At 48.4% G+C, this 25,333-nt stretch overlaps 1 protein-coding gene across 9 annotated transcripts in view; it reads right to left on the reverse strand.

The window, feature by feature from the left end:
• DGCR2 (DiGeorge syndrome critical region gene 2) overlaps nucleotides 1-25,333 on the reverse strand; it is a 399,860-nt gene that overhangs the window by 133,382 nt on the left and 241,145 nt on the right. For all 9 annotated transcript variants that reach the window (XM_086942700.1, XM_086942703.1, XM_086942699.1 and 6 more), the window contains one exon: nucleotides 4,609-4,785. In XM_086942700.1, coding sequence (XP_086798826.1) covers nucleotides 4,609-4,785 — 177 coding nt within the window. The remainder of the gene's footprint in view (nucleotides 1-4,608; nucleotides 4,786-25,333) is intronic.

Here is a 25,333-nt window from a genome sequence, read left to right on the forward strand (position 1 = left end):
AGGTCTTTCAATTGCCCGTGAGCCTGAGTCCACTGACGTGCTAAGCACTCCTGAAGCGGACGCATATGTAGCCTCGCGTGCGGGACTATGGAGATGCAGGAGGCCATCATGCCTATCAACGGCATGAACACTCTCGCTGGAAGCGAGCTTTGGGGTTTGAATCGTTGTATCAGCGATTGAATACTGCTGACCCTCACTGAATTTGGCTGTGCTGTGGCTGCTAGAGTGTTTATCGTCGCACCCAGATACTGCCGTATGTGGGCGGGCTGGAGGTGGGATTTTGGGTAATTCAGTGAGAATCCCAGGTCGTGAAGGAGGTGAATGGTGTGGGACACGTGAGCGGCACACTGCTGGGCTGACTTCGCCTGGATGAGCCATTCGTCCAGATAAGGGTAGACGTGAATGTTCCGTCTCCTTAGACGCCAGGCACTTTGTGAACACCCTGGGTGCCGTGGTGACTCCGAAAGGCAAAACCTTGAACTGGTAGTGTTGGTTTTGGATGGTGAACCGGAGGTATTTTCTGTGCGACGGGTGCAGTGGAATGTGAAAATACGCATCTTTTAAGTCTAAAGTTGCGAGAAAATCCTCCTGACTGAGCAACGGGAGCACTTGCTGCAGGGTGAGCATATGGAAGTGCTCCGACAGGATGTACTGGTTGAGGGGCTTGAGGTCCAGGATGGGCCTGAGGGATCCGTCCTTTTTTGGTATTAAGAAGTACAGGGAGTAGACCCCTATGCCTCTTTCCTGCACAGGCACGAGCTCTATTGCTCCTTTTTGCAGCATGACGTGGACCTCCTGCAGCAATAAGTGCAAATGCTCGGCAGACATAGGACGGTGTCTTGGGGGTATGTTGGGTGGAGTGGATGTTAACTCCAGACAATAACCGTATTGTATAAGTTTTCTGACCCACCTGTCTGTGGTGATGGTTCTCCAGACCGGCAGGAACTGCTGAAGTCTCCCCCCGACCGGTGTTGCATGGTAGGGGGGCAGTGACAAGGCGTCACTGTTTGTTGGTGGCAGAGGATCTGGAGTCGTTGTTTCCACGACCCCTGCCCTTGGCGCTGTTACCACGATATCCACCTCGACTTTTGTTGGTGTATGTGGACTGTGTGTTGCCTTTGTAGTACTGCGTGGATTGGGAGAGCTGGCCTCTGTAAACGCCTCTAGTGCTTGAGGGAAAGACCCACCCCGAAACTGCTGGGACTGTAAGGCACCCATGGATTTAGCAGTTTCAGTGTCCTTCTTAATCTTTTCTAAGGTGGTGTCAACCTCTGGGCCAAACAGGTGATCTGGATTCACTGTTTGATTAAGGATGGTGGTTTGTATCTCTGGCTTAAATCCAGAGATTCTCAACCAGGCATGTCGTCTCAATATAACACTAGTGTTGACAGCCCTGGCTGCGGTGTCAGCCGCGTCCAGAGCGCACTTAATTGAAGCATTAGAGATCAGCTTCCCTTCCTGAATAAGCTTCTCAGCTGCTTCCTTGTATTCATCAGGCAGGTGCTGCAACAGGGTTTCCAGCGTGTCATAGTGTGCCCTGTCATACCCCGCTAGAAGCGCTTGCGTATTGGAAATGCGCCAGATGTTGGCCGCTTGCGCTGCCACTCTTTTCCCCGATGCCTCAAAGACCTTAGATTCCTTGTCTGGGGGAGGAGCATCACCCGTAGTCTGAGAATTAGCCCTCTTCCGGGCATTCAAGACGACAAGAGAGTCCAGAGGCAACTGTCCTTTGATGTAGGTAGGATCAGTAGGCGCTGACTTATACTTTTTCTCAATCCTAGGGTTTATCACCCTCGCCCTGGTAGGCTCTTTAACCCCATGGCTGCTAGGCGTTTTCCCGTCCTGCGCTGGGTTTTATTATTCTTCATTGTTTTATGACGAGCTGGCCTTGTCATCCGCGCACGGCAGGTAAGCGCCATGACGAGCCCAGCTCGTCATTAGCCTCGAAGGGGTTAAAGATCTCACCAGCATGTTTTAAGACCCCTTTTAACATAGGTAGAGTCTTGACAGTCCTCTCCGAGACTGAGAAGGTATCAAAAAGGAAATCGACGTCAATATGGTCAGCATGAAGCTGGACGTTGTGATTTTTTGCTGCTCGTTCAATGAGGGCATTGAATGCTGCAGAATCTTCTGTGGGAGACATCTTCACAGAATAGAGTTGAGTGTCTTGTCCTGAATGAGGATCACCTGGGTCAGCACCAGCACCAGCAGCCCAGGGTTCATTGGTATCATCAGGGTCTGTATAGACGGGATAGCTGTACTCATCCTCATCATCGTCCTCTCCAGCGTCCACATCAGAGTAAGTGGGCGAGACATCATGAGTTTGTGGAGAAAGTGGCTCCACCAGGACAGGAGTGGAAGCAGAGTCCTTTTACTTCAGAGGAATCTTGTAGGACTCCATCGGTTGTTCCGGGGCAATTTTCCGCTTGTGGAGGGAAAGCCTGCCCGTTTCAGCATCAATAAAGTATTCTTGTTGCTCGTCCACTGAAGGTTGTCGAGGCTTCAGGGTGGGGACCCCCGTCGACGACTTCGGCACAGAGGAAACCTTCTCGGGGACGCTGGCAACTTAAAGTGAATGGGCGTCGACGCTTGTGAGGTCTCTCGACCGGCTTCGGAGGTGGAGGATCCTTTGGTACGACCGTCGAGGCCTTCTCCCTGATGCGCTGTAGGGAGTCCGTCACCTTCTTGGTGAAAGCGGCGGACGGGCACGCCGTGTCGACTGGATCCTTTGAGGCCTCACCAGGAGTGGACTCTTGGGGTGCGCCGCTCTTGGCCCTGTCCTGTTGACGCGGAGTCTCGAGAACCTTCGGGTCACCGAGGCCTTTCTTCGGGTCACCGAGACCTTTCTTCGGGTCACCGAGTCCTTTGCTGGTGTTGACCGCCTTTGGCGCCGACGTGCTCGGCTCGACCACCTTGACTTTAGTCTTTGGCGCGGCAGTCTTCGACTCGACGCCCTTGACTTGAGCCTTCAGCTCGACAACACCCTTCTGCTTCTTCGGCGCCGAGGGCTCCGAGGCCTTGGATCCGACCAAAGCGATGCGCACTTTCGGTTTCGAGGTGGGCACCTGCTCTGTTTCTTGTGTCGATACCGCAGGTTTCACTTTCGATTTTCCAGGGTGTGGCTCAATAGCAATGTCCGTGGCCGAGCCCGAAGGCGGGGCCGTAGAACCCATTGCAAGATCTTGGGTAAGGCCTAGTGGCGATCCCTCGACCTGAGCCTTATGAATCGGCACGGCCCCAGTGTCAGCTTGAGGTAGCTCCTCATCCGAGCTATCCTCCATGGCCCCGAGGGCCCCGTCGTCGTCTCCTACCTCGTCGACGACTTCCTCAGCTTCGAACATTTCGGCGTCCGCGTCGTAGTCTTAGTCGACGTCCGACGCGGGGTTCGACTCACTGACGTCCCTGGTCGATTCTTCCTCGACATCCCCAGCATCGAAAATGTCCGCAGGCGCCGGTGCAGCTTGCTGGGCCTCCTGGCGCGCAGCGCATCAAAGCTTAAGCGTCTTCTTGGACCTGAAGCGGGAACAAGCCATGCACTTGGCTTCATCATGGTCCGGCGACAGACACTTATTACACACCGGGTGGACGTCGATGTGGGGATACTTCGAGTTGCAGACGGGACATCTCTTGAATGGACTTTGGTCCATGATGAACAGTCGATAGGTCTGATGCGTCGACTGGGCCCTCCGCGCCAAAAGCACGCGGGTGTATTGAATCCGGTTCGGAACCGAGCTGGAAGAACTAAGACCGAACGCAAGACTATACCGACGAAGAAACTAAAGACCTTTTGGTCTTAAGAAAGTTTTTTATCGATTCCGACTAGAGGGAACCCAAAGACATCCGAACCCAATGGCGGAAAAAAACAATCTGAGGATGGAGTCGATGCCCATGCGCACTGTAGTCCAGGGGAGGAGCCACCTATCTCGTGATACTTCGAAGACTCTTCCAGGACAACAATGTGCAATCATCCGGACCCAACACTAGGCGGCGATCTATGCACAGATATGAATTCAGCAGCCCACATGCCTCGAACTGTACATAATAAAGGGACACAGACAGTGTGGTGCCCTGTGGGACCGCACAAAATATGATATTTATTGAGGCCATTGAGGTGTTGAAAATGAAATAGTCATTGGAAAGTTTTTTCATTTTCTTTGTGGAGTTGAACTAAAAAATGTTTGAAGGTGCCCAGAATGGGTGCACCTTTGTCAGTAATGACGAGACTGAAAGAACTGTGCTTCAAAACAAGAGACACAGCAACATTCACAAAACTGGAAAACAGGAGGGCCGAGCTGTGTTATACACCTGTAGCATTTGTTCAACTAAACAGGAATTCTCCGGTGAACATCTGGATGAACTTTCATCAAAGTTACATCTACCTTCCACCTTCCAGATTAAGTCTGTGGAGCCCATAGCTGCACTGTTTATTGAAATCAATAAGCATTTTTTAAGATGCATTTTTGTTGTTAAACAATTAGGTTTTACATAACCATGGTATACATTCAAACTATGACAGTACTAAGAAGGAACCTACACAGAAAATGAAGGCCATCTGTCCACTTTATTATCTTAACAGCAAATCACCCCTTGAAGGAGGAATACACTTACTGCGCTTGCAGAGGAATGCAGACTTTTCATAGCAGTTTTCTGCATACCAGCTGTGGAAGCCATGACGCCGCAGAGTGGGAAAGTGAACACACAGGAGCTGGGCACACAGAACGTTCTCACTTTCAGACAGGTCTGATGCAAAAATGGGCACAGGGGGCAGGAACACTTCGGAAGAACCTGAGGTTAAAAGAGAAAAAAAAGTAATTTGGAAAATTAAATCAGAGAGATGTAAGGGAAACTAATTAATAGAGGAAATGTTACTCACCAGGGGGATCTTATATATTTAGCCTACAGGTATCAATTTTTGGGAGCGGAGAAACAGTGCATGCCCCTTAAACAAATCTTTAAGACGGAGTTGTACAGAGAATCTTAACAGTCTGGGAGAAAAAACAACTTTTCACTTTAATGAAGGTCATCTCTGACAGCTTTTGTAACAAGCAGAGTATCTAGTAGTTCTTCGACTTTGACAGGAGATATACCTGTTGATGGGTGTGCAAACTGCAGATTACCAAGAACATCAATAAGAATAATAACCTAGTCTGTGAAATAAGAGGCCTGGTTATATGAGGGTCTGGAGAGTCCGAGATAAAAACCGAAGTACACAAACCTCTAAACAAATAGTTTTGCCTATTAAAAGCCTTGAGTCATAGGTAGAAACAATCTGAAGGAGCTTTGATGCCAATACGATTGACACGATTCTGCATTTCACAACTTGCCCTTGTATGGAAAGTAAAAACGTAATTAAAGTAATCATAGTGCATCTTTATACAGAATTGATTTTGATTATTTCTGGGTACAGAAACAGTGGCTACATAGTTCCTGAATACGCTTATCAAAATGAATGCAATTAAAAGGATTAAGATATGTCATTGCTGAAATGGCAACGAAGAGGACTTGTGGTTTAAAATCTAATTGCCAGGTTTTTTTTACCAGCAGAGGACCAATGTCAGTGACTCAAGATTTTAACCTAAAGCAAGTTTTTTAGTTCACTGTTGGAGCAGAAAGGGGAAATTTGGAAAAGGAACAGTTTTAACATTTCCCCAAATTGTACATCACAAAGCATTCTGGAGAACCAATAGTCATCAATGCTATAACTTTGAAACCCAATCACTTACAGTTTTGGATACTCGAGCACTGTAGGCACTCCTGCCTGGAGAGAAGGATAATAATCACCTCTGAAATATTTTCTTTGGCTTTACAGTATATTAACCTGGTTTGGACGTGAATATTTGTCAATCACTGTGGAGTGTGTCGGTCATGTAGAAAAATGAGACAAGTTGAAATGTCTCCTATGACATGAACAGCAGTATCTCCCATTTTGCATACTAAAAATGTCAGATTGCCCAGGAGGGAGATCAAACTATCTTCAGCCTCCACGATTTCATCATTTTGATTATAGGGATGCATAAATACCAAAGAGGTCTCTGTAAGGTTACTGTAGCTATCCAAACAGCTCTTCTCACATAATACTCCTTGCATAATAACTGATAATTTGTACTCCTCAAGAATATAAAGGTTCTAACTGGACAGCAATGCCAGAGCATCAGCTCGCTAGAATGCCATTTGTACACATTTTTAAGTCTATAGAAGATACAATTATAGCTTCATTATCTGGAAGAGTATCAAGTAGACCCCTCCGCTACTGTATCTCCTCCTGCCTCCGCTACTGTATCTCCTCCTGTACCCCCTCAGTAACAACCACTAGATTCATTCAACTCCTAGTAGCCTGTGACCATTTGTTCTGTATTCTTAAATTGCAGCCATTTGTAATGAACAATCGGTGTAGTTTTGAGCTTGAAGATCTTTCTTGATTCCCTATGCTGTGCTATATTCCGCGGTCTAGTGGTTGGGTCCGGAATCGTAGTCTTTTCTTTCTTTTTTTTTCCGTAGCCCAGGTGGGCGTCGGCGTCCCACCTTTTGGTGTACTTCCTGTGACGTTGACATGCTTCCTGCGGAAGCTCCCTCCTTTGGGCACCGTCTTCGGATTCTTTTTTCTTGTTTGTGTGTTCGGTTTGTTAATCCTTTGGCAATGTTTTCTATTTCTTCCTCCAGTAAGTGATCTTTCCGCTTTGTCCTTTTAAGGTGTCTCTTTCTATATTGACCATGTATTACCACCTTGTTCTCCTGCCTCATCTTTCTGGCGGAGGTGGGTGGGTTCGCTAGTGAATCCAGAAAGATCTTCAAGCTGCAAAACTACACCGACAGGTAAGAAACTATTCGTTTTGCAGCGTGAATCTTTCTGGATTCACTATGCTGTGCATAGACTTTGTAGCAGTTTGTTATGTTTATGGCGGCTGGGTGGAAGATTAGCGTTGGTTGTTGAATATATGTTGAAGCACCTTCTGTCCTACTTGTGCTTCCTTGTTCATTTGTATATCCACACAGTAGTGCTTAGTGAACGTGTGCAATGATGCCCATGTTGCCGCCAGGCATATGTCTTGAATGGGTATGTTAGCCAGGAAGGCTATTGTTGCTCCTTTCTTCCTGGTAAAGTGGGCTCTTGCCCCTTCTGCTAGTTCTTGGCCTGCCTGTTTGAGGCGGAATTGTATAGTTTGTGCGATCCATTGTGCGATGGTTCCCTTTGTTACTGGTCTACCCAGGAAACTGCTTGCGAAGGACACGAAGAACTGCTTTGTTTTCCTGTGCTCTTTAGTTCTTTTCTATGTAGTGCATTACTGCTCTTCTAGCGTCCAGGGTGTGCAGTGCCCTCTCTGCGCTTGTGGACAGTTTCTGAAAGAAGCTTGGTATTTGTACTATTTGGTTCATGTGGAACCTTGACATCACCTTTGGCATAAAGTGTGGGTTAGTTCTCATTACCACCCTATCATTATGTATTTGAATGTAGAGTTCTTGTAGTGTCAGTGCTTGTAGTTCGCTTACCCTGCGCAGCGAGATGATTGCCACCAGAAAGGCTGTCTTCAAGGTCAGCATTTGTAGGGAGGCCTTATAGATGGGTTTAAAGGGCGCTTTCAGGAGCTGTTAGGACTAAATTAAGGTTCCATGCCAGTGGCGGCATCCTCTTAGGTGGTGCAATGCTTTTTGCCCCTTCCAAGAATTTCTTTACTATCTGTGATGTAAAGAAGCTCTTTTGTGTCTCTCCTCTTGTGTAGGCTACTATCGCTGCTATGTGAACTCTTAGCATGGATGAACTTAGTTTTGCTTTCAGCAGGTGCGTGAAATATCTTAGCACAGTTGATTCCCTTGTCATCTTCTTGTGTAGCTTCTTCTTGCTGCACCACTGTGTGAACCTCTTCCATTTTGCCACATAGCACCTTCGTGTGCTAGGTCTCCTTGCCTCCCGTAGCACCTGCAGGGTGCTCTCAGGTAACCTTATGTGTGCAAACTATGTCTTCAGGAGCCATGACGCTAGGATGAGGCTCTCGGGTTCTGGGTGTAGTACTTCTCAGTTTTGCATGGAGAGTAAGTCTTTCCTTTTCCCGAACTTGTGGGTTGGTCCCTGTGCCATTTCCATGATCTGTGAGTACCAGGTCTGCCTGGCCCACTGGGGTGCCACCAGGATCAGTGTCATGTTGCTGATTCTGCACTTGTTAAGTACTCTGTATCAACGGTATCGGGGTAAAAGCGTAGGCATATGTCTTCGACCAGCTTATCCATAGGGCATTCCCCTGGGATCGCTCCTCTGGTTGCCTGGATGCGAAGTGTCGGCATTTTGCATTCTGGTGTGTTGCAAATAGGTCTATCGTCGGTGTTCCCCACCTCCTGAATAGCCTTTGCGTTTCTTGTGCATTGAGCTCCCACTCGTGGGATGCTGAAGTCTGTCTGCTGAGCCAGTCTGCTTCCACATTGTCCTTCCCTGGTAGGTGTATGGCTAACAGGTCTATTTAGAGTGGGATGGCCCATCTCCATATTTCCTGTGCTAGGTTGGACAGTGCGACTGATTGTGTTCCTCCCTGTTTGTTGATGTAGAACATTGTTGTTGTGTTGTCTGTTTGTATCAACACTCTTTGGTTGTACAGTTGTTTCTGGAATGCCTTCAGGTCCACAGACCCCTCACTTTGAGTTTGTCCATGTGTGCTCCCCATCCCTTCTGGGATGCGTCTGTGGTGATGGTCACCGTTGGGGTTGGTGGTGTTAAGGGCTTCCCCCTCGTTATGTTCTCTCTGTTCCACCACGTAATCTCCTCCTGCACTGCGTGCATTACAACCACTAGATCTTCCCAACTTCCTGTAGCCTGTGACCATTGCTGTTGCATTCCTGGAATGGTCTCATGTGGAGCCGTATATTGGGGACCAGGTGTATGCAGGACGCCATCATCCCCATGATCTTGCTCGCTGTCCTCACTGTCAGAGCTCGCCCCTTCTGGTAGCGGCGTGTCTCCTTCAGCAAGGCCAGTGTTCTCTTGTCGATGGGGAACACCTTGCGCTGTATGGTGTTGATCTGTGCCCCCAGGAAGATCTTCACTTGCTCTGGTTCCATTGAGGATTTTCCCCAGTGTATGGAGAATCCCAGGTCTGTCAGTGTCTCTGTGACCCGTTGTGCGTGTTCCTTGCATGTCCTGTGTGAACTTGCTTTTATTAGCCAGCCGTCGAATCCCTTCCCAGCGCAGGTACTTTAGTCCGAAGGCTAGGGCCGTTAACTGGTAGTGTTCTTGGTTGATGTTAAATCTTAGTAGATGTTTGTGCTGCCTGTTCATGGGAATGTGCAGGTAGGCATCTTTGAGGTCTATGGTAGACATGAAGTCCCCCTTCCTTATCTGAGGAATGACCTCTTGGAGGGATGTCATTTTGAACTTTTGTGTCTTTATGCATTTGTTTAGGAACCTTAGATCCAGGATTGGTCTTAGCGTTTCGTCCACTTTTGGAACTAGAAAATAGTTTGAGTACTCTCCCTTGTTCCTTTCTCTGAATGGAACTGGTTCCATGGCCTCCTTTCGGAGGAGTTCTTGTGATTCCTTTAGGAGTTGTGCTAGTTCTTTTCCTGAATGCGCCTTCCTTTTCGGTTTTCTGTTTGGTGGTTTCTTTTTCAGTTCTATGCAGTATCCGAACTGTATGATGTTGAGTATCCATTTGTCTGTAGTTATCTTCTTCCACTGGAATGGAATGGAAAGAGTTCTTATATAGCGCAATCTGCCACCCTACGGGTATCCTGGCGCTTCGACCAAGAGAGTTAACCGTTCTACAACTTGCTCCAGACCTCCTAAAGGAAGATGAATCAGACCCTAGGGAAGAGCCATGTTTTAATGTCCCTCCTGAACTCGAGCAGAGAGTCAATTTGTCTAATGTTCTGGGGAAGCATGTTCCAGAGAAGAGTAGCGGTCACATTAACGGCCCTTCCTCCCATCCTAGATCGTTTAAATCTAGGAGTTACCAGCAAGCTGGCACTTGAAGAGCGAAGTTGTCTCTTGGGATAATACCAAGAAAATCTGTCTTGCAAGGGAATAGGGCCCAGATCATGTACCGCTCTGTATACCAGGCATAATGACTTAAAAAGGACCCTTTCCTTGATAGGCAGCCAGTGGAGGTCCTTCAGAGCCTGTGTAGATGAAGAGCTGCGCTGTATATTTAGTGCCATTTTTGCTGCTGCAGACTGGACTCTCTGCAATCCCTGAAAAATATATTGTGGTGCTTCCAAATATAAGGAATTGCAGTGGTCCAGCTTGCTAAGCACTGTGTTTCTCACTACTATTGAACGAGATTCTTCTGACAGTAGTGGAAGTATCTGACGCAGCACAGAAAAACACACCCTGGCGGTTTGGTTGGTCTGTGACTCCATTTGGAGACTGTCGTCAATTAGAAACCCCAAATTACGTACTGTGCTAACTGGTATCAGTGGTTCCTCCTCCGGAATTAACCTAAACTCAAGAGGAATATGGTTAGACAACTTAACCGAAGAGCAATACACTACCTCAGTTTTGCCACTGTTGAACTGTAAAGAGTTTTCTCGGAGCCAGCTTGTGGTACAGCGCATACACTGTTGGAAAGTATCCATGGATACTGCATGTTTTCCTTCCAAAGAGAAGGCCAGCTGTGTATCGTCAGCATAATTAATTAAATCGACTCCGAATGATTTAATAATGGGAAACAGCGGCTGTAGGTAAATATTAAAGAGTATGGGGCTGATCGCTGAGCCCTGTGGTACCCCATGAACTACTGGGGTTTTATTAGAGGTGAACATGCCAAAGACACCATCTGATGTCTCCCAGTTAGATAAGACCGCAGCCACTGCAGAGCCTGCCCTTTCACCCCTATCCATTCTAGTCTCTTTACTAGGATGGAGTGGCTTACGCGTCGAAAGCTGCTGACATATCGAGAAGCAATAGAACAGAGGCATTCCCGTTGTCGGCCCGCATACGTAGATTGTCTAACATAGTAACCGAAGCGGTTTCAGTCCCATGCCTTGGGCGGAACCCAAATTGGTCCCTGTCCAAGACTTGACTATCCTCCAAAAAACTTGGATAGTGTCTTACTTACTGCCTTCTCCATGATTTTAATCGGTAGGGCAGAAGAGAGATGGTTCTGAAATTTGCCGGATTCGTTGGATCCAGGGAGGGTTTCTTAATCAGAGGAGTCACCACTGCCTGTTTCCACCTCTCCGGAACTATTCCATTCTCCAGAGATTGGTTGCAAATTTGTCGCAACCAAGAAAAAGATCCTTGGCCAAATGTTTTCCAGATTTTATGGGGCAGGGGGTCCGTAGGGGAGCCCGAAGACACTTATTAAAGGAGACATCGGTAAGAGTTTGGAAGTTGTCTAAGGTCACTATTTGCTCCTGATTCTTATCCTCCATCTCACTGGAGCTATTAGCTACGTCATTGCTACCCGTAGGGTGGAAGGTACTAATTATTTTGATGATTTTTTCATTAAAGTAGGAGGCAAATTCGTCGCACAATTTTTGCGAGGCCGCCACTTTGTTACTGAGGCAAGACACTCCTGGAAGAAGTGTCTTAGCCTGCCTCCTACTGGTGTTACATGGTCGTCTATGTTTGGTCCGTGTAACTCCCTCTTGTTGTCCTCCATCCTCGGAGGGGTCGTGTGGGTGGTCACGCTTGGCATGACGGAATCACTTTGAGGTGGGTTGTTGACACCCTCTTCTTGTCTGCCCTCGTCCATTCGCCCTCCAGCGATAGAACTGGCACCGAGGCTGGTACTGCCAGGTTTGCTTTTGCTGCCCCTGCTAGGATTGGTTGTCACCCTAGTGCGCCTGCTGGAATGTCTGGTGTGATGTTCCCCGGCTGGTTTCCTCCCCTTCCGTTTGGTCTTCGTGTCGGGGTACCCCTTCTCATCCCTCTGAATTGTAAGGCCCCCATGGACCTTTCAGTTTCATTTTCTTTCTTGAGCTGGGTGAGTTTCTTATCCACCGGTGCCCCGAACAGTGTCTCTCCATTGAAGGGAGTGCTTAGAATGTTGTTCTGCACTTCCGGCTTGAAGCCTGAGATCCTAAGCCAGGCCTGCCTTCTTTCTGTGATTCCTATCATCATAAGTCTGCTGGATGTGTAAGCCCCATCCAAGGTCGTTTTCAGGCAAGCATTTGCTATATTTTCCCCCTCTTCCATCAGGTGTGATGCCCTTGGCTGGTATTCCTCTGTGAGGTGCTTGAGCAGTTGCCCCATCTCGTCCCAATGTTGGTACTGGTGTCTGTTCAGTAGGGCGTTGGAGTACGCCATGCGCCAGTGTACTGCTGAATTTCTCTCTATCTTTCTCCCAGTCTATGCCATTCTCCTACTTTCTTTGTCTGGTGGTGGGCCTGACGTTGTTGGGCCGTTTGCCCTCTTTCTGGCTGTTGCCGCAATAACAGAGTCCGCCTTGACGGATCCCTGGATGTAGGGAGGATCCTGACATGAATGTTTGCATTTTTTCTCCGTTCTAGGTGTGACAGACCTGCAGGTTGCTGGATCTTTGAACGCCTCCCTCCCTTGGTCCATGACACTCGGAAGCATGGGGAGTAACTGACTCTTTGTTTGAGTGGGGAGCAGGGTCTCTAAAAGGAAACATGCCTTTGGTTTTTCCTCCTCCAATTTGACTCCATAGGACGCTGCCGCGTTCTTGATGACCATGTTATAGGCCCCAATGTCATCTGTTGGCGAAGGCCTCGAAGGACAAGTCTCCACGGGCTCTTCCGTATTTTCGGAGTCGATGTCCTGCCATTCCAGGTCTTGTGTCATAGAGGACGCCGAGCCGAAAGTTGTTCGCTGGTCATCGTCGCCTTCTTCCTCATAGTATAGGCCCTCTTCCTCGAGGTGTTCCTGGGGCTCGGGAGTTTTCGGTGGCCCTTTGGCGTCAAACTCCTTTTCGCTTCTATTTCGAAAATCGACGTCGGCGGTTTCGACTGAATCATAAACCTTTTCATTTTCTCGTCAAACTCTTTCTTCCTCTGCAGGATGTTCTCCATTTCGGCCTCGAGCCTTCTTTTTTTCCTCTCCATCTCGGCGGCATGCTCATCGATCTCTTCAACTTAGTCGTCGAAGCGACCTTTGGGTCCTTCTCCTTCGAAGTTGAGCGGTCCTTTTCGGGGACGTACTTGGGCGATCTTGGCTTTTCGCTGGTCTTCGCCGCCTAGGATTCTTTTTCAAAGGATCCGCTGGGCTGTCTGTCCTTGGAAGCAGGTGCGACCGTCGAGGTTTTCGGCGCCAGTGCTCCCTTCGAGGACTTAGACTGTTTTTCGAGAGTCCTGATCGGGCTTTCGAGAGTCTGTCGAGGGTTTTGGGGTCGACGTCTCTCCTGCTTCTTTAGATGCCTTCTTATCGGTCTTCACAACCGTGTGGTCATCTGGTCCCTCGGCGATGTTGTCCTCTTCATCACTGGAGAGGCCCAGGTCCCGAAGTGACGAAGGTTGGCCCTTGCCTTGCATGGTGTAGTTGGCTCTCCTGTCTCGCTCTAACCCAGAGTGTCTTCGGGTGAAGGCGGAGCAGGGTTATGAAAAAAAAAAAAGACTACGATTGCAGACCCAACCACTAGACCGCGGAATAATGCACAGCATAGTGAATCCAGAAAGATTCACGCTGCAAAATATGGCGTATGGAACAAGTAGTATACAGGAAGCCATAAAGTCCATCAATTTTAATATTGTTCAACTGTACAAGACTGTCACTTCGGGTAGGGGCATGTTTGCTCCTTCAATGCTAGAGCTCTCTTGGGAACTTGGAACGCTTTGTCTCTCTTTAATTTAGTGCTGCACCCATGAACACTTTCTTGCTCCTGGACAGAGGAAGATTTTGCTAGCTTTATAGTAAACCCCAGCTTGTGGAGACTTACCATTACTATTTGAATGCGCTTCTAGCATTGCAAGTTTGTTTATACCAACCAGTCATCTAGATAGGAGCACATGTGTTTTCTTATTCTTCTCAAATGAGTAGCTACTACTGGCAGATACTTCGTGAAGACCCTTGGAGCACATTTTACCCCACAGGGTAATACCTTGAACGGTAGTGTCTGAACTGAACCAGAGGAACGTCAAGTGCTTTATCAGTATGTGAAGCTAGGCACCCTGGAGAACAATGGTAGCCATATAATCCCCATTCATTAAAAGCAGTATGACCCCTTGCAGTGTGCTCTCTTTGAACACCTGCGTCTAGACGTACTTGTCTGAAGTTTAATATTAGTTGTAAGGATTGATATGGTTTTTGGTACTAAGAAGTGGGCAGATTATTTTCACATTTGAAAAAAGGGGTGCCAGATGAACAAGATGATATAAAACCATGCATCTGGGTCATTTTCTATTGGATGAGCTTTTTTCAACTGAAGTGTCATACTGAGAAGACGGAGGTAATCCGTTCGGGGAATAATTCTGACCTCAAGTTGGAAGTGCACTGGCCAGAAGGGGCACCGCCACCCAATAGGCAGGTGCCAACCTGGGTATGAAGTTTGATAATAAATAAATTGTTCTTCCATAATCACATTAATTCTGTGGTTGTCAAATGTTTTGGCATACTACGCATACTCAAGAAATGACTACACTTTTTGTCGGTCCCAATACAGATCACTGTGGTTTGGCGTTGGTCATGTCCAGGCTGGAAAATGCCAATGCCCTATACGGTGGTTTCCCGCAATATCTGTTGAGGAAACTTTAAACTGTACAGAATTCTGCTGCTAGGCTCTTTCTAAGTTTACCTAGAAAGGGGCACATTTCTCTTCAATTTGCACTGGCTTCCTGTGCACATGCAGATTCTTTTTAAGACCTCTCTCCTTGTGCACAGATGGGTTTACCACTCGGTACCAGGCGGTTTTCTATGATTTCCTTCTACAGCCCTTTGAGAAAGCTGGGCTCCCTCAACAATCTCTTGGCCTCTGTTCCGAGACTCCGCCAAGTAAAAGTTGGCAGGCGGTCTTTCTCTCTGTTGGGGCCAGTGGGCTGGAACAACCTTCTTTTGGAAATCAGGCGTATGAAGGATGAAAGACAGTTCAAGAACATTAAGCCTTAAAGAGCAAATCTGCATAGGATTGATTAAGAAAGTCAAGCCCAGCACGAGATTCCAACTGAGGCTTCACAGATGGCTTGGGGAGGAAACAGTGAAAAATGCATCACAACCCGTGTTTTGAACAAACGGTTGTTCTGGCAAACACAGAAAAGCCAACAAGGCCAGGGCTCAAAAAAATCAGAAATTTTTACTAGACCTGCAGGTCTAGTAACTTGAAAAATCTACTCGACTTAACTGTAATGCACTTGATCTCATTGAGCAAATGTGACAAGTTAAGATTTAATACAGCAGGGTTCTGAAACTGGGATGGTGCAGTGAGCTAAAAAACGGTGTTGGATCTAGCCCTGATCTTTTGACTGGGTGAGAGCTTTCTGCTTAATTCAGAGACTCTGTCCCTCACCACACCTTTTTGTAAATATTTTTGTCCACCCTAAGCGTGGAAGGGTATTCTCAGATGTGAGACCCTTGCTCATTGCACCATCAGGATTCAAGCAAACCGGGCCGAAGACGGCTGTAATGCCAGAAACCGGTCCCCGGGAGCTTGTTTCCTTCCCAGTGTAAGAATTGGCTTCTGTAGTTTGGTTTGTCCTGTTCCCATCATGCACAGGGACAGGAACAGACTAATTTGCATACAGCCAGGTTCTGAAACTGGGATGGTGCAGTGAGCTAAAAAACGGTGTTGGATCTAGCCCTGATCTTTTGACTGGGTGAGAGCTTTCTGCTTAATTCAGAGACTCTGTCCCTCACCACACCTTTTTGTAAATATTTTTGTCCACCCTAAGCGTGGAAGGGTATTCTCAGATGTGAGACCCTTGCTCATTGCACCATCAGGATTCAAGCAAACCGGGCCGAAGACGGCTGTAATGCCAGAAACCGGTCCCCGGGAGCTTGTTTCCTTCCCAGTGTAAGAATTGGCTTCTGTAGTTTGGTTTGTCCTGTTCCCATCATGCACTGGGACAGGAACAGACTAATTTGCATACAGCCAGGTTCTGAAACTGGGATGGTGCAGTGAGCTAAAAAACGGTGTTGGATCTAGCCCTGATCTTTTGACTGGGTGAGAGCTTTCTGCTTAATTCAGAGACTCTGTCCCTCACCACACCTTTTTGTAAATATTTTTGTCCACCCTAAGCGTGGAAGGGTATTCTCAGATGTGAGACCCTTGCTCATTGCACCATCAGGATTCAAGCAAACCGGGCCGAAGACGGCTGTAATGCCAGAAACCGGTCCCCGGGAGCTAGTTTCCTTCCCAGTGTAAGAATTGGCTTCTGTAGTTTGGTTTGTCCTGTTCCCATCATGCACTGGGACAGGAACAGACTAATTTGCATACAGCCAGGTTCTGAAACTGGGATGGTGCAGTGAGCTAAAAAACGGTGTTGGATCTAGCCCTGATCTTTTGACTGGGTGAGAGCTTTCTGCTTAATTCAGAGACTCTGTCCCTCACCACACCTTTTTGTAAATATTTTTGTCCACCCTAAGCGTGGAAGGGTATTCTCAGATGTGAGACCCTTGCTCATTGCACCATCAGGATTCAAGCAAACCGGGCCGAAGACGGCTGTAATGCCAGAAACCGGTCCCCGGGAGCTTGTTTCCTTCCCAGTGTAAGAATTGGCTTCTGTAGTTTGGTTTGTCCTGTTCCCATCATGCACTGGGACAGGAACAGACTAATTTGCATACAGCCAGGTTCTGAAACTGGGATGGTGCAGTGAGCTAAAAACTGTGTTGGATCTAGCCCTGATCTTTTGACTGGGTGAGAGCTTTCTGCTTAATTCAGAGACTCTGTCCCTCACCACACCTTTTTGTAAATATTTTTGTCCACCCTAAGCGTGGAAGGGTATTCTCAGATGTGAGACCCTTGCTCATTGCACCATCAGGATTCAAGCAAACCGGGCCGAAGACGGCTGTAATGCCAGAAACCGGTCCCCGGGAGCTTGTTTCCTTCCCAGTGTAAGAATTGGCTTCTGTAGTTTGGTTTGTCCTGTTCCCATCATGCACTGGGACAGGAACAGACTAATTTGCATACAGCCAGGTTCTGAAACTGGGATGGTGCAGTGAGCTAAAAAACGGTGTTGGATCTAGCCCTGATCTTTTGACTGGGTGAGAGCTTTCTGCTTAATTCAGAGACTCTGTCCCTCACCACACCTTTTTGTAAATATTTTTGTCCACCCTAAGCGTGGAAGGGTATTCTCAGATGTGAGACCCTTGCTCATTGCACCATCAGGATTCAAGCAAACCGGGCCGAAGACGGCTGTAATGCCAGAAACCGGTCCCCGGGAGCTTGTTTCCTTCCCAGTGTAAGAATTGGCTTCTGTAGTTTGGTTTGTCCTGTTCCCATCATGCACTGGGACAGGAACAGACTAATTTGCATACAGCCAGGTTCTGAAACTGGGATGGTGCAGTGAGCTAAAAAACGGTGTTGGATCTAGCCCTGATCTTTTGACTGGGTGAGAGCTTTCTGCTTAATTCAGAGACTCTGTCCCTCACCACACCTTTTTGTAAATATTTTTGTCCACCCTAAGCGTGGAAGGGTATTCTCAGATGTGAGACCCTTGCTCATTGCACCATCAGGATTCAAGCAAACCGGGCCGAAGACGGCTGTAATGCCAGAAACCGGTCCCCGGGAGCTAGTTTCCTTCCCAGTGTAAGAATTGGCTTCTGTAGTTTGGTTTGTCCTGTTCCCATCATGCACTGGGACAGGAACAGACTAATTTGCATACAGCCAGGTTCTGAAACTGGGATGGTGCAGTGAGCTAAAAAACGGTGTTGGATCTAGCCCTGATCTTTTGACTGGGTGAGAGCTTTCTGCTTAATTCAGAGACTCTGTCCCTCACCACACCTTTTTGTAAATATTTTTGTCCACCCTAAGCGTGGAAGGGTATTCTCAGATGTGAGACCCTTGCTCATTGCACCATCAGGATTCAAGCAAACCGGGCCGAAGACGGCTGTAATGCCAGAAACCGGTCCCCGGGAGCTTGTTTCCTTCCCAGTGTAAGAATTGGCTCCTGTAGTTTGGTTTGTCCTGTTCCCATCATGCACTGGGACAGGAACAGACTAATTTGCATACAGCCAGGTTCTGAAACTGGGATGGTGCAGTGAGCTAAAAAACGGTGTTGGATCTAGCCCTGATCTTTTGACTGGGTGAGAGCTTTCTGCTTAATTCAGAGACTCTGTCCCTCACCACACCTTTTTGTAAATATTTTTGTCCACCCTAAGCGTGGAAGGGTATTCTCAGATGTGAGACCCTTGCTCATTGCACCATCAGGATTCAAGCAAACCGGGCCGAAGACGGCTGTAATGCCAGAAACCGGTCCCCGGGAGCTTGTTTCCTTCCCAGTGTAAGAATTGGCTTCTGTAGTTTGGTTTGTCCTGTTCCCATCATGCACTGGGACAGGAACAGACTAATTTGCATACAGCCAGGTTCTGAAACTGGGATGGTGCAGTGAGCTAAAAAACGGTGTTGGATCTAGCCCTGATCTTTTGACTGGGTGAGAGCTTTCTGCTTAATTCAGAGACTCTGTCCCTCACCACACCTTTTTGTAAATATTTTTGTCCACCCTAAGCGTGGAAGGGTATTCTCAGATGTGAGACCCTTGCTCATTGCACCATCAGGATTCAAGCAAACCGGGCCGAAGACGGCTGTAATGCCAGAAACCGGTCCCCGGGAGCTTGTTTCCTTCCCAGTGTAAGAATTGGCTTCTGTAGTTTGGTTTGTCCTGTTCCCATCATGCACTGGGACAGGAACAGACTAATTTGCATACAGCCAGGTTCTGAAACTGGGATGGTGCAGTGAGCTAAAAAACGGTGTTGGATCTAGCCCTGATCTTTTGACTGGGTGAGAGCTTTCTGCTTAATTCAGAGACTCTGTCCCTCACCACACCTTTTTGTAAATATTTTTGTCCACCCTAAGCGTGGAAGGGTATTCTCAGATGTGAGACCCTTGCTCATTGCACCATCAGGATTCAAGCAAACCGGGCCGAAGACTGCTGTAATGCCAGAAACCGGTCCCCGGGAGCTTGTTTCCTTCCCAGTGTAAGAATTGGCTTCTGTAGTTTGGTTTGTCCTGTTCCCATCATGCACTGGGACAGGAACAGACTAATTTGCATACAGCCAGGTTCTGAAACTGGGATGGTGCAGTGAGCTAAAAAACGGTGTTGGATCTAGCCCTGATCTTTTGACTGGGTGAGAGCTTTCTGCTTAATTCAGAGACTCTGTCCCTCACCACACCTTTTTGTAAATAAGTTAAGATTTAAAGGCATTTATATTGCTCATTCACTTTGTGAGCAATAAAGATGCCTTTAAATCTTGCTAGCTAGTCATATTTGCTCTACTTTCAGAGGCAGAGGTCAAAAGTCAGTTTGTCTTTCTGGCGAGTAGGTGGCCCTAATAAAATCTGGCTCGCTGGATTTTTGGAGCCCTGAAGGCTGACAAGTAACCTTTTACAGTTGCAACTGAAAGGCCCTACTCGGCCAATACAAGTCAAAACAAAAGGAATTCAGAATGTCTAACCTGCAAGGGATCATTATTCTCAGGCATCACACAAGGCAAAAACATTTCCTGGAGTAGACCTATTTAGTCGAAGGATGTCTAGCAGCAAGAATGACGTCCACGTATTTAATTGTTGCAGCTTAATCTTCACATATTGAGGTGTGCGTTGTGGAGAATCTGATGCAGGACATGCCCTGTAGCAGGGACAGGAGGTCCTTCTGAATGAAAGCCTTTTTGGAGGGCAGATGCTCAGGCTCAAAAGCTTTCCTATCCCAGCCTGGAACAATCAAGAGGATTTGGGCCTTGTCTTTCCCAAGGAGAGGGAGTACTGGGAAGCCGTACACAAGTCTGGCACGCCAGTCTAGCTAAAATGCATCCCCTAACTAAAGCCTTGGAGGGCATTCAAGTGCACAAAATTGCTAACACTGTGTTCTCTGCAGTACTAAAGATATCCAACCAGAGTTTTTCATAATGTCCAAGATGATCTGCACCACTTCGGGATGGAGACACAAAGGACCAAGGAACTAAATCGAATTTTGAAAAAATGCACAATAACAAAATTGGACAGAAGTATCAAATGTTCACAAGAGTTGCTGATCATAGAACATCCCAATACATAATGGGCTGTGCCAAGTGTGTGTTTTGGCCCCAACCATATTTTCATTATTCCTGGCAGATCTTCATGAAGTGTTATTACAATCTTGTGTTCATTGTATGCCTACAACCTGGCTATCGTTAACAGTATGTAGACTGGTCTGCAAGGAAAACCAAATGTTTTGCTGACAAAATCTTCTAACCATGAACTTGGATAAAATAAAAAACCTGGTTTTCAGTTACAAAAGTGGTAACTTTATATGGTCTCGAGGGAATCTAAAATTGAAGTATTAGCATATAAATAATTTGGGATAATGTGAAAAAGTTAAAAAGAACCACCCTGCAAAAACATGTGAGAAAGTGGCTCTATATATACTGGACAATAATTAAGTACAGTGTGTATAGAGTCCACAAACCCCAAATGTATAACAGAGGTTAAAGTCAGGACTGACCTTACTCTCAAAAGTGATAGCTTGGTCGAGCAGTAAGGCAGTGCCACGGGGGCAGTGCAAAGCATTTGTTGTACTCACTCAGTCAGCAAAGGATTTCACACACTCAAAGACTGAACTCCAGGCCAATGGTTTTCCTATCCAAAGATATAGTTGTTTTATTTTTAGAACCAACAGGCATAAAAATATGCTAGATATGAGAACTCTTATGTAATTACTGTGCAAGGAAGCAATAAAGGTGGTGAACACAATAGGTACAGGAATTGCTGAAGGCAACTCAAGTCTAGACACACTTTAGCATTGAGCTCAATGGATTGTTACCATAAAAGTACAGTTGATTACTGTACAGATTACTGTAGTAGTTCCAGGACTAGATCCTAGATTCAGTCCTGGGGTCTAAACTGAAACCAGATTAGCAAAAACGTTTTAATTACTGTGGTCAATTTTCATGAATATAAAGCGGTTTTAAAAGTTCACACTTAGAAACTTTTAAATGACAATCTGGCAATGTTATTCAATGGGAGAAAATTCAGGTTGCAGGTAAAGTATGATCACGTTAATTTTGTAATCCAGTACCGGGCTTCTAGGGCCAGCACTGGGGTCTGAACTTAAAACAGGTAGGTAATTGCGTTTCAGTATTTCGTATGATTTTTAAAGAATATTTCAAGTTTTCAAAAGTAGGCACTTGAAAGAAATTTCATAGAAAAGCATAAAATGGGTTCCTATGGAGAGGGGGCGTGGTTTGGGCGCCGATGGTGGAGGCGGCGTGAGCAGCTAGCTCCGTCCCTGATCCCGCCAAAAATCCTGAAAACTGCCTAGGCTACATCTGTAGTAACAGCAACGAGCGTCGGAACGACTAGGGACGCTCTTCTGCTCATCGGTGCAGAATCCGGTGGCTCCGGGGTACCCCTGATTCGAAGTTTGTTATCAGGGGAGCTAACGAAGGAGCAGCAAAATGACGGCGGCGCTCAGCTGGGGAGACTGAGCTGGGCCGGCCCGCGCGCCCTGCGGTAATACTAGTGCCTGGAACGGTAGCGCCGAGGAGTCGCAGGGCGCAGCCTACTGTTCCGCTTACTTCAGTGAAGCGCTGGATGAAGGCAGCGGCTGGCGGACCGGCGTGGGTGATGAGCTGGCGTGGTGGGCAGCACCCCTAAAATGGCACCCGGACAAAGTGCTGAATAGGTCGCACGGCAGTTAGTGACGCTAGTTGACGGCGACCTCGGCGGACTGGGAATGAGGCGACACCCGTGGCGTTGACTGTGGCTCTTGCACGCAGAGGCGCCGATGGTGGTTCACCAGTTGTGGATGAGCTGAGACACCGATGGGGTTGAGGCGGACGGCGCTCACCCATTGTGGAGCCGGCTGTGAGGCTCTGCGATCCAGCGAGCGTGGTACAGCGGAGGGAGTGCTGCGGAGCCGGCGGGACGGACTGGTGGTCGTGTGGCAGACGGAGGGCTCTTCCTGGGGCCTCTGGTGAGTGGGGCGTGCAGGCCTGATCTCGCCGCTGAGGAGGTGGGGGCGGGGCAGGCCTGTGGCGCTGCGCAGCCGGGGGTCGTGGGTGCTCGACCGATGGCATTGAGTGCGGAGAGCGACCACGGCACAGCCAGGTAGTGGGACACTGTGCACTGGGAGACCCGGCCTAGTGGGCTTTGATTGCTGGTACGGAGGACCTGCAGGGAGCAAAAACACACCCTACCGGGACATTCCCTACTATTATCTTGGGGGCGGCACTGGGAGTTCGGGCATATGAGAGTTGCTGAGTGCTTGCCTGGAGGCTTGGAGGCATTAAGAGAGATATTGTGAGACTTGAGCCAGGAGAGGAGCAGCAGCTGGAGGAGAGCAGGCTTGCGAGTGATGGGCTGGGGCCTACATTGACGCCAAAGGAGGGGATGCTGAACCAGCGGGCCTTGGGACACCCTAACAGTAGATGAGGATCGCGGCGAGGAGACGACGGTGTCCATTGCTGTGAGTGCGCTCTAAGCAGTGCTGAGGACCTATGGTGAGATACGCTGTGCGGTCTGTGGGCCCACTTGGTTGCACAAGAATCTAACATTCACCGGAGCGGACATTGGTGGAGGTATTATTGCACGGGACAGGGTAGATCTGGAGGTAGCGGCCCTCCCATTCCCCTACGATGAAACCCAAAAGTATGAAGCTGTGGAGCATGGAGACCACCGTGCGGAGGGGGATGATACCGAGGGCACGCTCTCTGAGCGGAGGCTGAATAAATGACTAGATCAAATCCTGGACGCCATAGAGGCGACGAAGGATTCCCTTCATCAGGATATAACGCAAGTCGCGACAGGGCTGGGGCTCCTGGGGGCGGACCACTCAAAGTTGGCTGACCGGGTTAAAGAAACGGAATTGGTCATTCAAGACTTGAAACCTGCGGTGGTGACAGTAGAACGCAAGCTGGAGGATGCGCTGAGGTGCCTGGAGACGCTGGAGAAAAAGGCCAAGGATGCTGAAAGTCGCAATCGACGCAACAACGTGTGGGTGGTAGGTTTGCCGGAAAAAATAGAGGGAACGAACATGATAGCATATCTGGAGAACTGGTTCAAAACTCATGTCGCCCCGGAGGGTCTCTCCTCCTTCACGCTCGAGAGGGCACATAGGGTCCCAGCCAAGCCGTCTTTACCGGACCGCCCTCCCCGACCTGTAGTGGCCAGAGTCCTTCATAACAAGGATAGGGATCTGCTGATTCGAAATGCATGCTCAACAGGGCCTTTCAAGGTGGAGAACGGCACAGTCACGATTTTCCCGGACTATACCCAGGAGATACAAAGGCGTAGGGCCACGTTCCTAAATGTTAAAACTGAGCTGAGGGATGGGGGGATCCAATATTCACTGCTGTTCCCAGCCAAATTGAGAGTGATCCTGGATGGATCGACAATTTTTCCGGACCCCCGAGGAAGCCTGGTCCTGGCTCGCATCGTACAGGGCAGGCACAGATCGGAGGGGCAGGGGAGACAGCGGACAACCTAAACCGCCGAGGATGCATCAGTCACAGCATCTCCGCAAGAAAAACAGGCTACGGCAGGCCTCACAGCTCACACAGTTGACGGCTGACAAACAGGGGGCTCTGGCGGCAACTGCGGCGATGACAGGGTCACAGAAGGAAGACTCGACTAGGGGGACGGATTCTGAGGAGGGCAAGAGACATTCGGGCACAGAGCTTTCAGACGACGACGTCACCAAGGGCCCGGAGGCGACGCCCAGAACAGCCGATGATTTGTAGATTGCTTCAAGCTTCGGGGGGGGTCATTGCTGGAGGACTACACGTGGCGGTGTTGGAGTACCTGGTGACATTTGTGAATATTATAGATGTGCCTTATTATTGCAGGGGGTGGGGGGCTGAGGGCTGGGGCAAGGGCTGCCACCTGTCGGGCTGGACCACCTTCCCATTGCCCTTAAGGCAGCCTGTAGTGACTACTGCAGGGTAGTACTGTGTGACTTGTTGGGGTAGTTTGGATGGGGACTGATAACGTGTTATTGGGTCCTGTTCTGGGGGGGAGGGTTTTGGGTGTTTTTCAGGGACTTGGGAGTTTGCGGCTCAGTGGTTTTGGTGTGGGCTGGCGAAGTTTGGAGGAGGAAAGACTGAGGGACTGTTGCAATAGGGACATTACCTGAATTGAAATGTATTACATGGAACGTACGTGGATTACATGCTATGCCAAGGCGCCACAAGGTGCATGCATATTTGGTTCAACGTGGAATCCAAATAGCGTTGCTTCAGGAGACCCATCTTAAGCAGGAGTGTGCTGCGTTGCAGAAGAGATGGTGGGGCCAAGTGTTTAGCACTGCCTATTCTGCGTTTGCCAGGGGAGTCTTGGTGTGGGTGAGGGCGGGGATTCCGTTCCAAGCCACAAACAGTGTGATTGACCTGGAGGGCAGATATGTGGCGGTTGAGGGGAGATTGTATGGAAGGGATGTGGTGCTATGCAGTATCTATGCTCCGAACACGGATCAGCCCCGCTTCTTAGACACAATCGCGCATTTTTTGGCGGGTCAGGTGATACTGGGGGGAGATTTTAATTCGATCACTGATGTATCATTGGACAGGTCGCACCCACCATTGGCTGATTCCCAGGTCCGCAGGATAGCGAAGAAGCGGCCGGATTGGCAAGAGAGGTGGGGGTTGACTGACATATGGGGTGGGCACCACCCTGAAGATAGGGATTATTCTTCTTTTCTGCACTCCATGAACTACATGTCCGAATCGACACTGTCTTATGTAGCCACTCAATAGCATCTCTGGCAACACATTTTGAGTATTTGGCTAGGACCATCTCCGATCATAATCCTCAGTTGGTGTCCTTTCGATGGCAGCGGGTGAGGGTTGCAGTCCCAACTTGGCGATTGCGTCCAGATACCCTGGAGGATCAGGTCTTTAGCTCTGAATTCCGTGATGGCATTGACCACTATTTCACTGTAATGAGAATCGGTGTCCACTAGAGGAATAGAATGGGATGCTTTTAAGGTAGTGGTGAGAGGGTTGTGCATTAGTAAACACTCAGGTGAAAGGACAGTGGTACTAGCGGATGTTAAAAAGGCTGAGGAGGCACTGCGGGAGATCGAGAAGCAGAGACCAGAGCAAAGGGAACTACAGGAGCGGCTCTTTGCAGCTAAAGAACTAGTGGCGGCAGAGACGGAGAGATTGCGAAGCTACGATCACAGACAATATCTGGTGAAGGTTCATGCCGAGGGGGACAAGGTTAGCACGCTTTTAGCGAGGCTAGCGTACCCGATTTCAGGGGGGTGCCCGGTTTTGAGTATACAGACGGAGACAGGAGAAAAGGTATATTCCCAGACTGCGATCCTCACG

This window comes from Lissotriton vulgaris, chromosome 11 (assembly GCF_964263255.1).
Source record: "Lissotriton vulgaris chromosome 11, aLisVul1.2, whole genome shotgun sequence".
NCBI lineage: Eukaryota > Metazoa > Chordata > Amphibia > Caudata > Salamandridae > Lissotriton > Lissotriton vulgaris.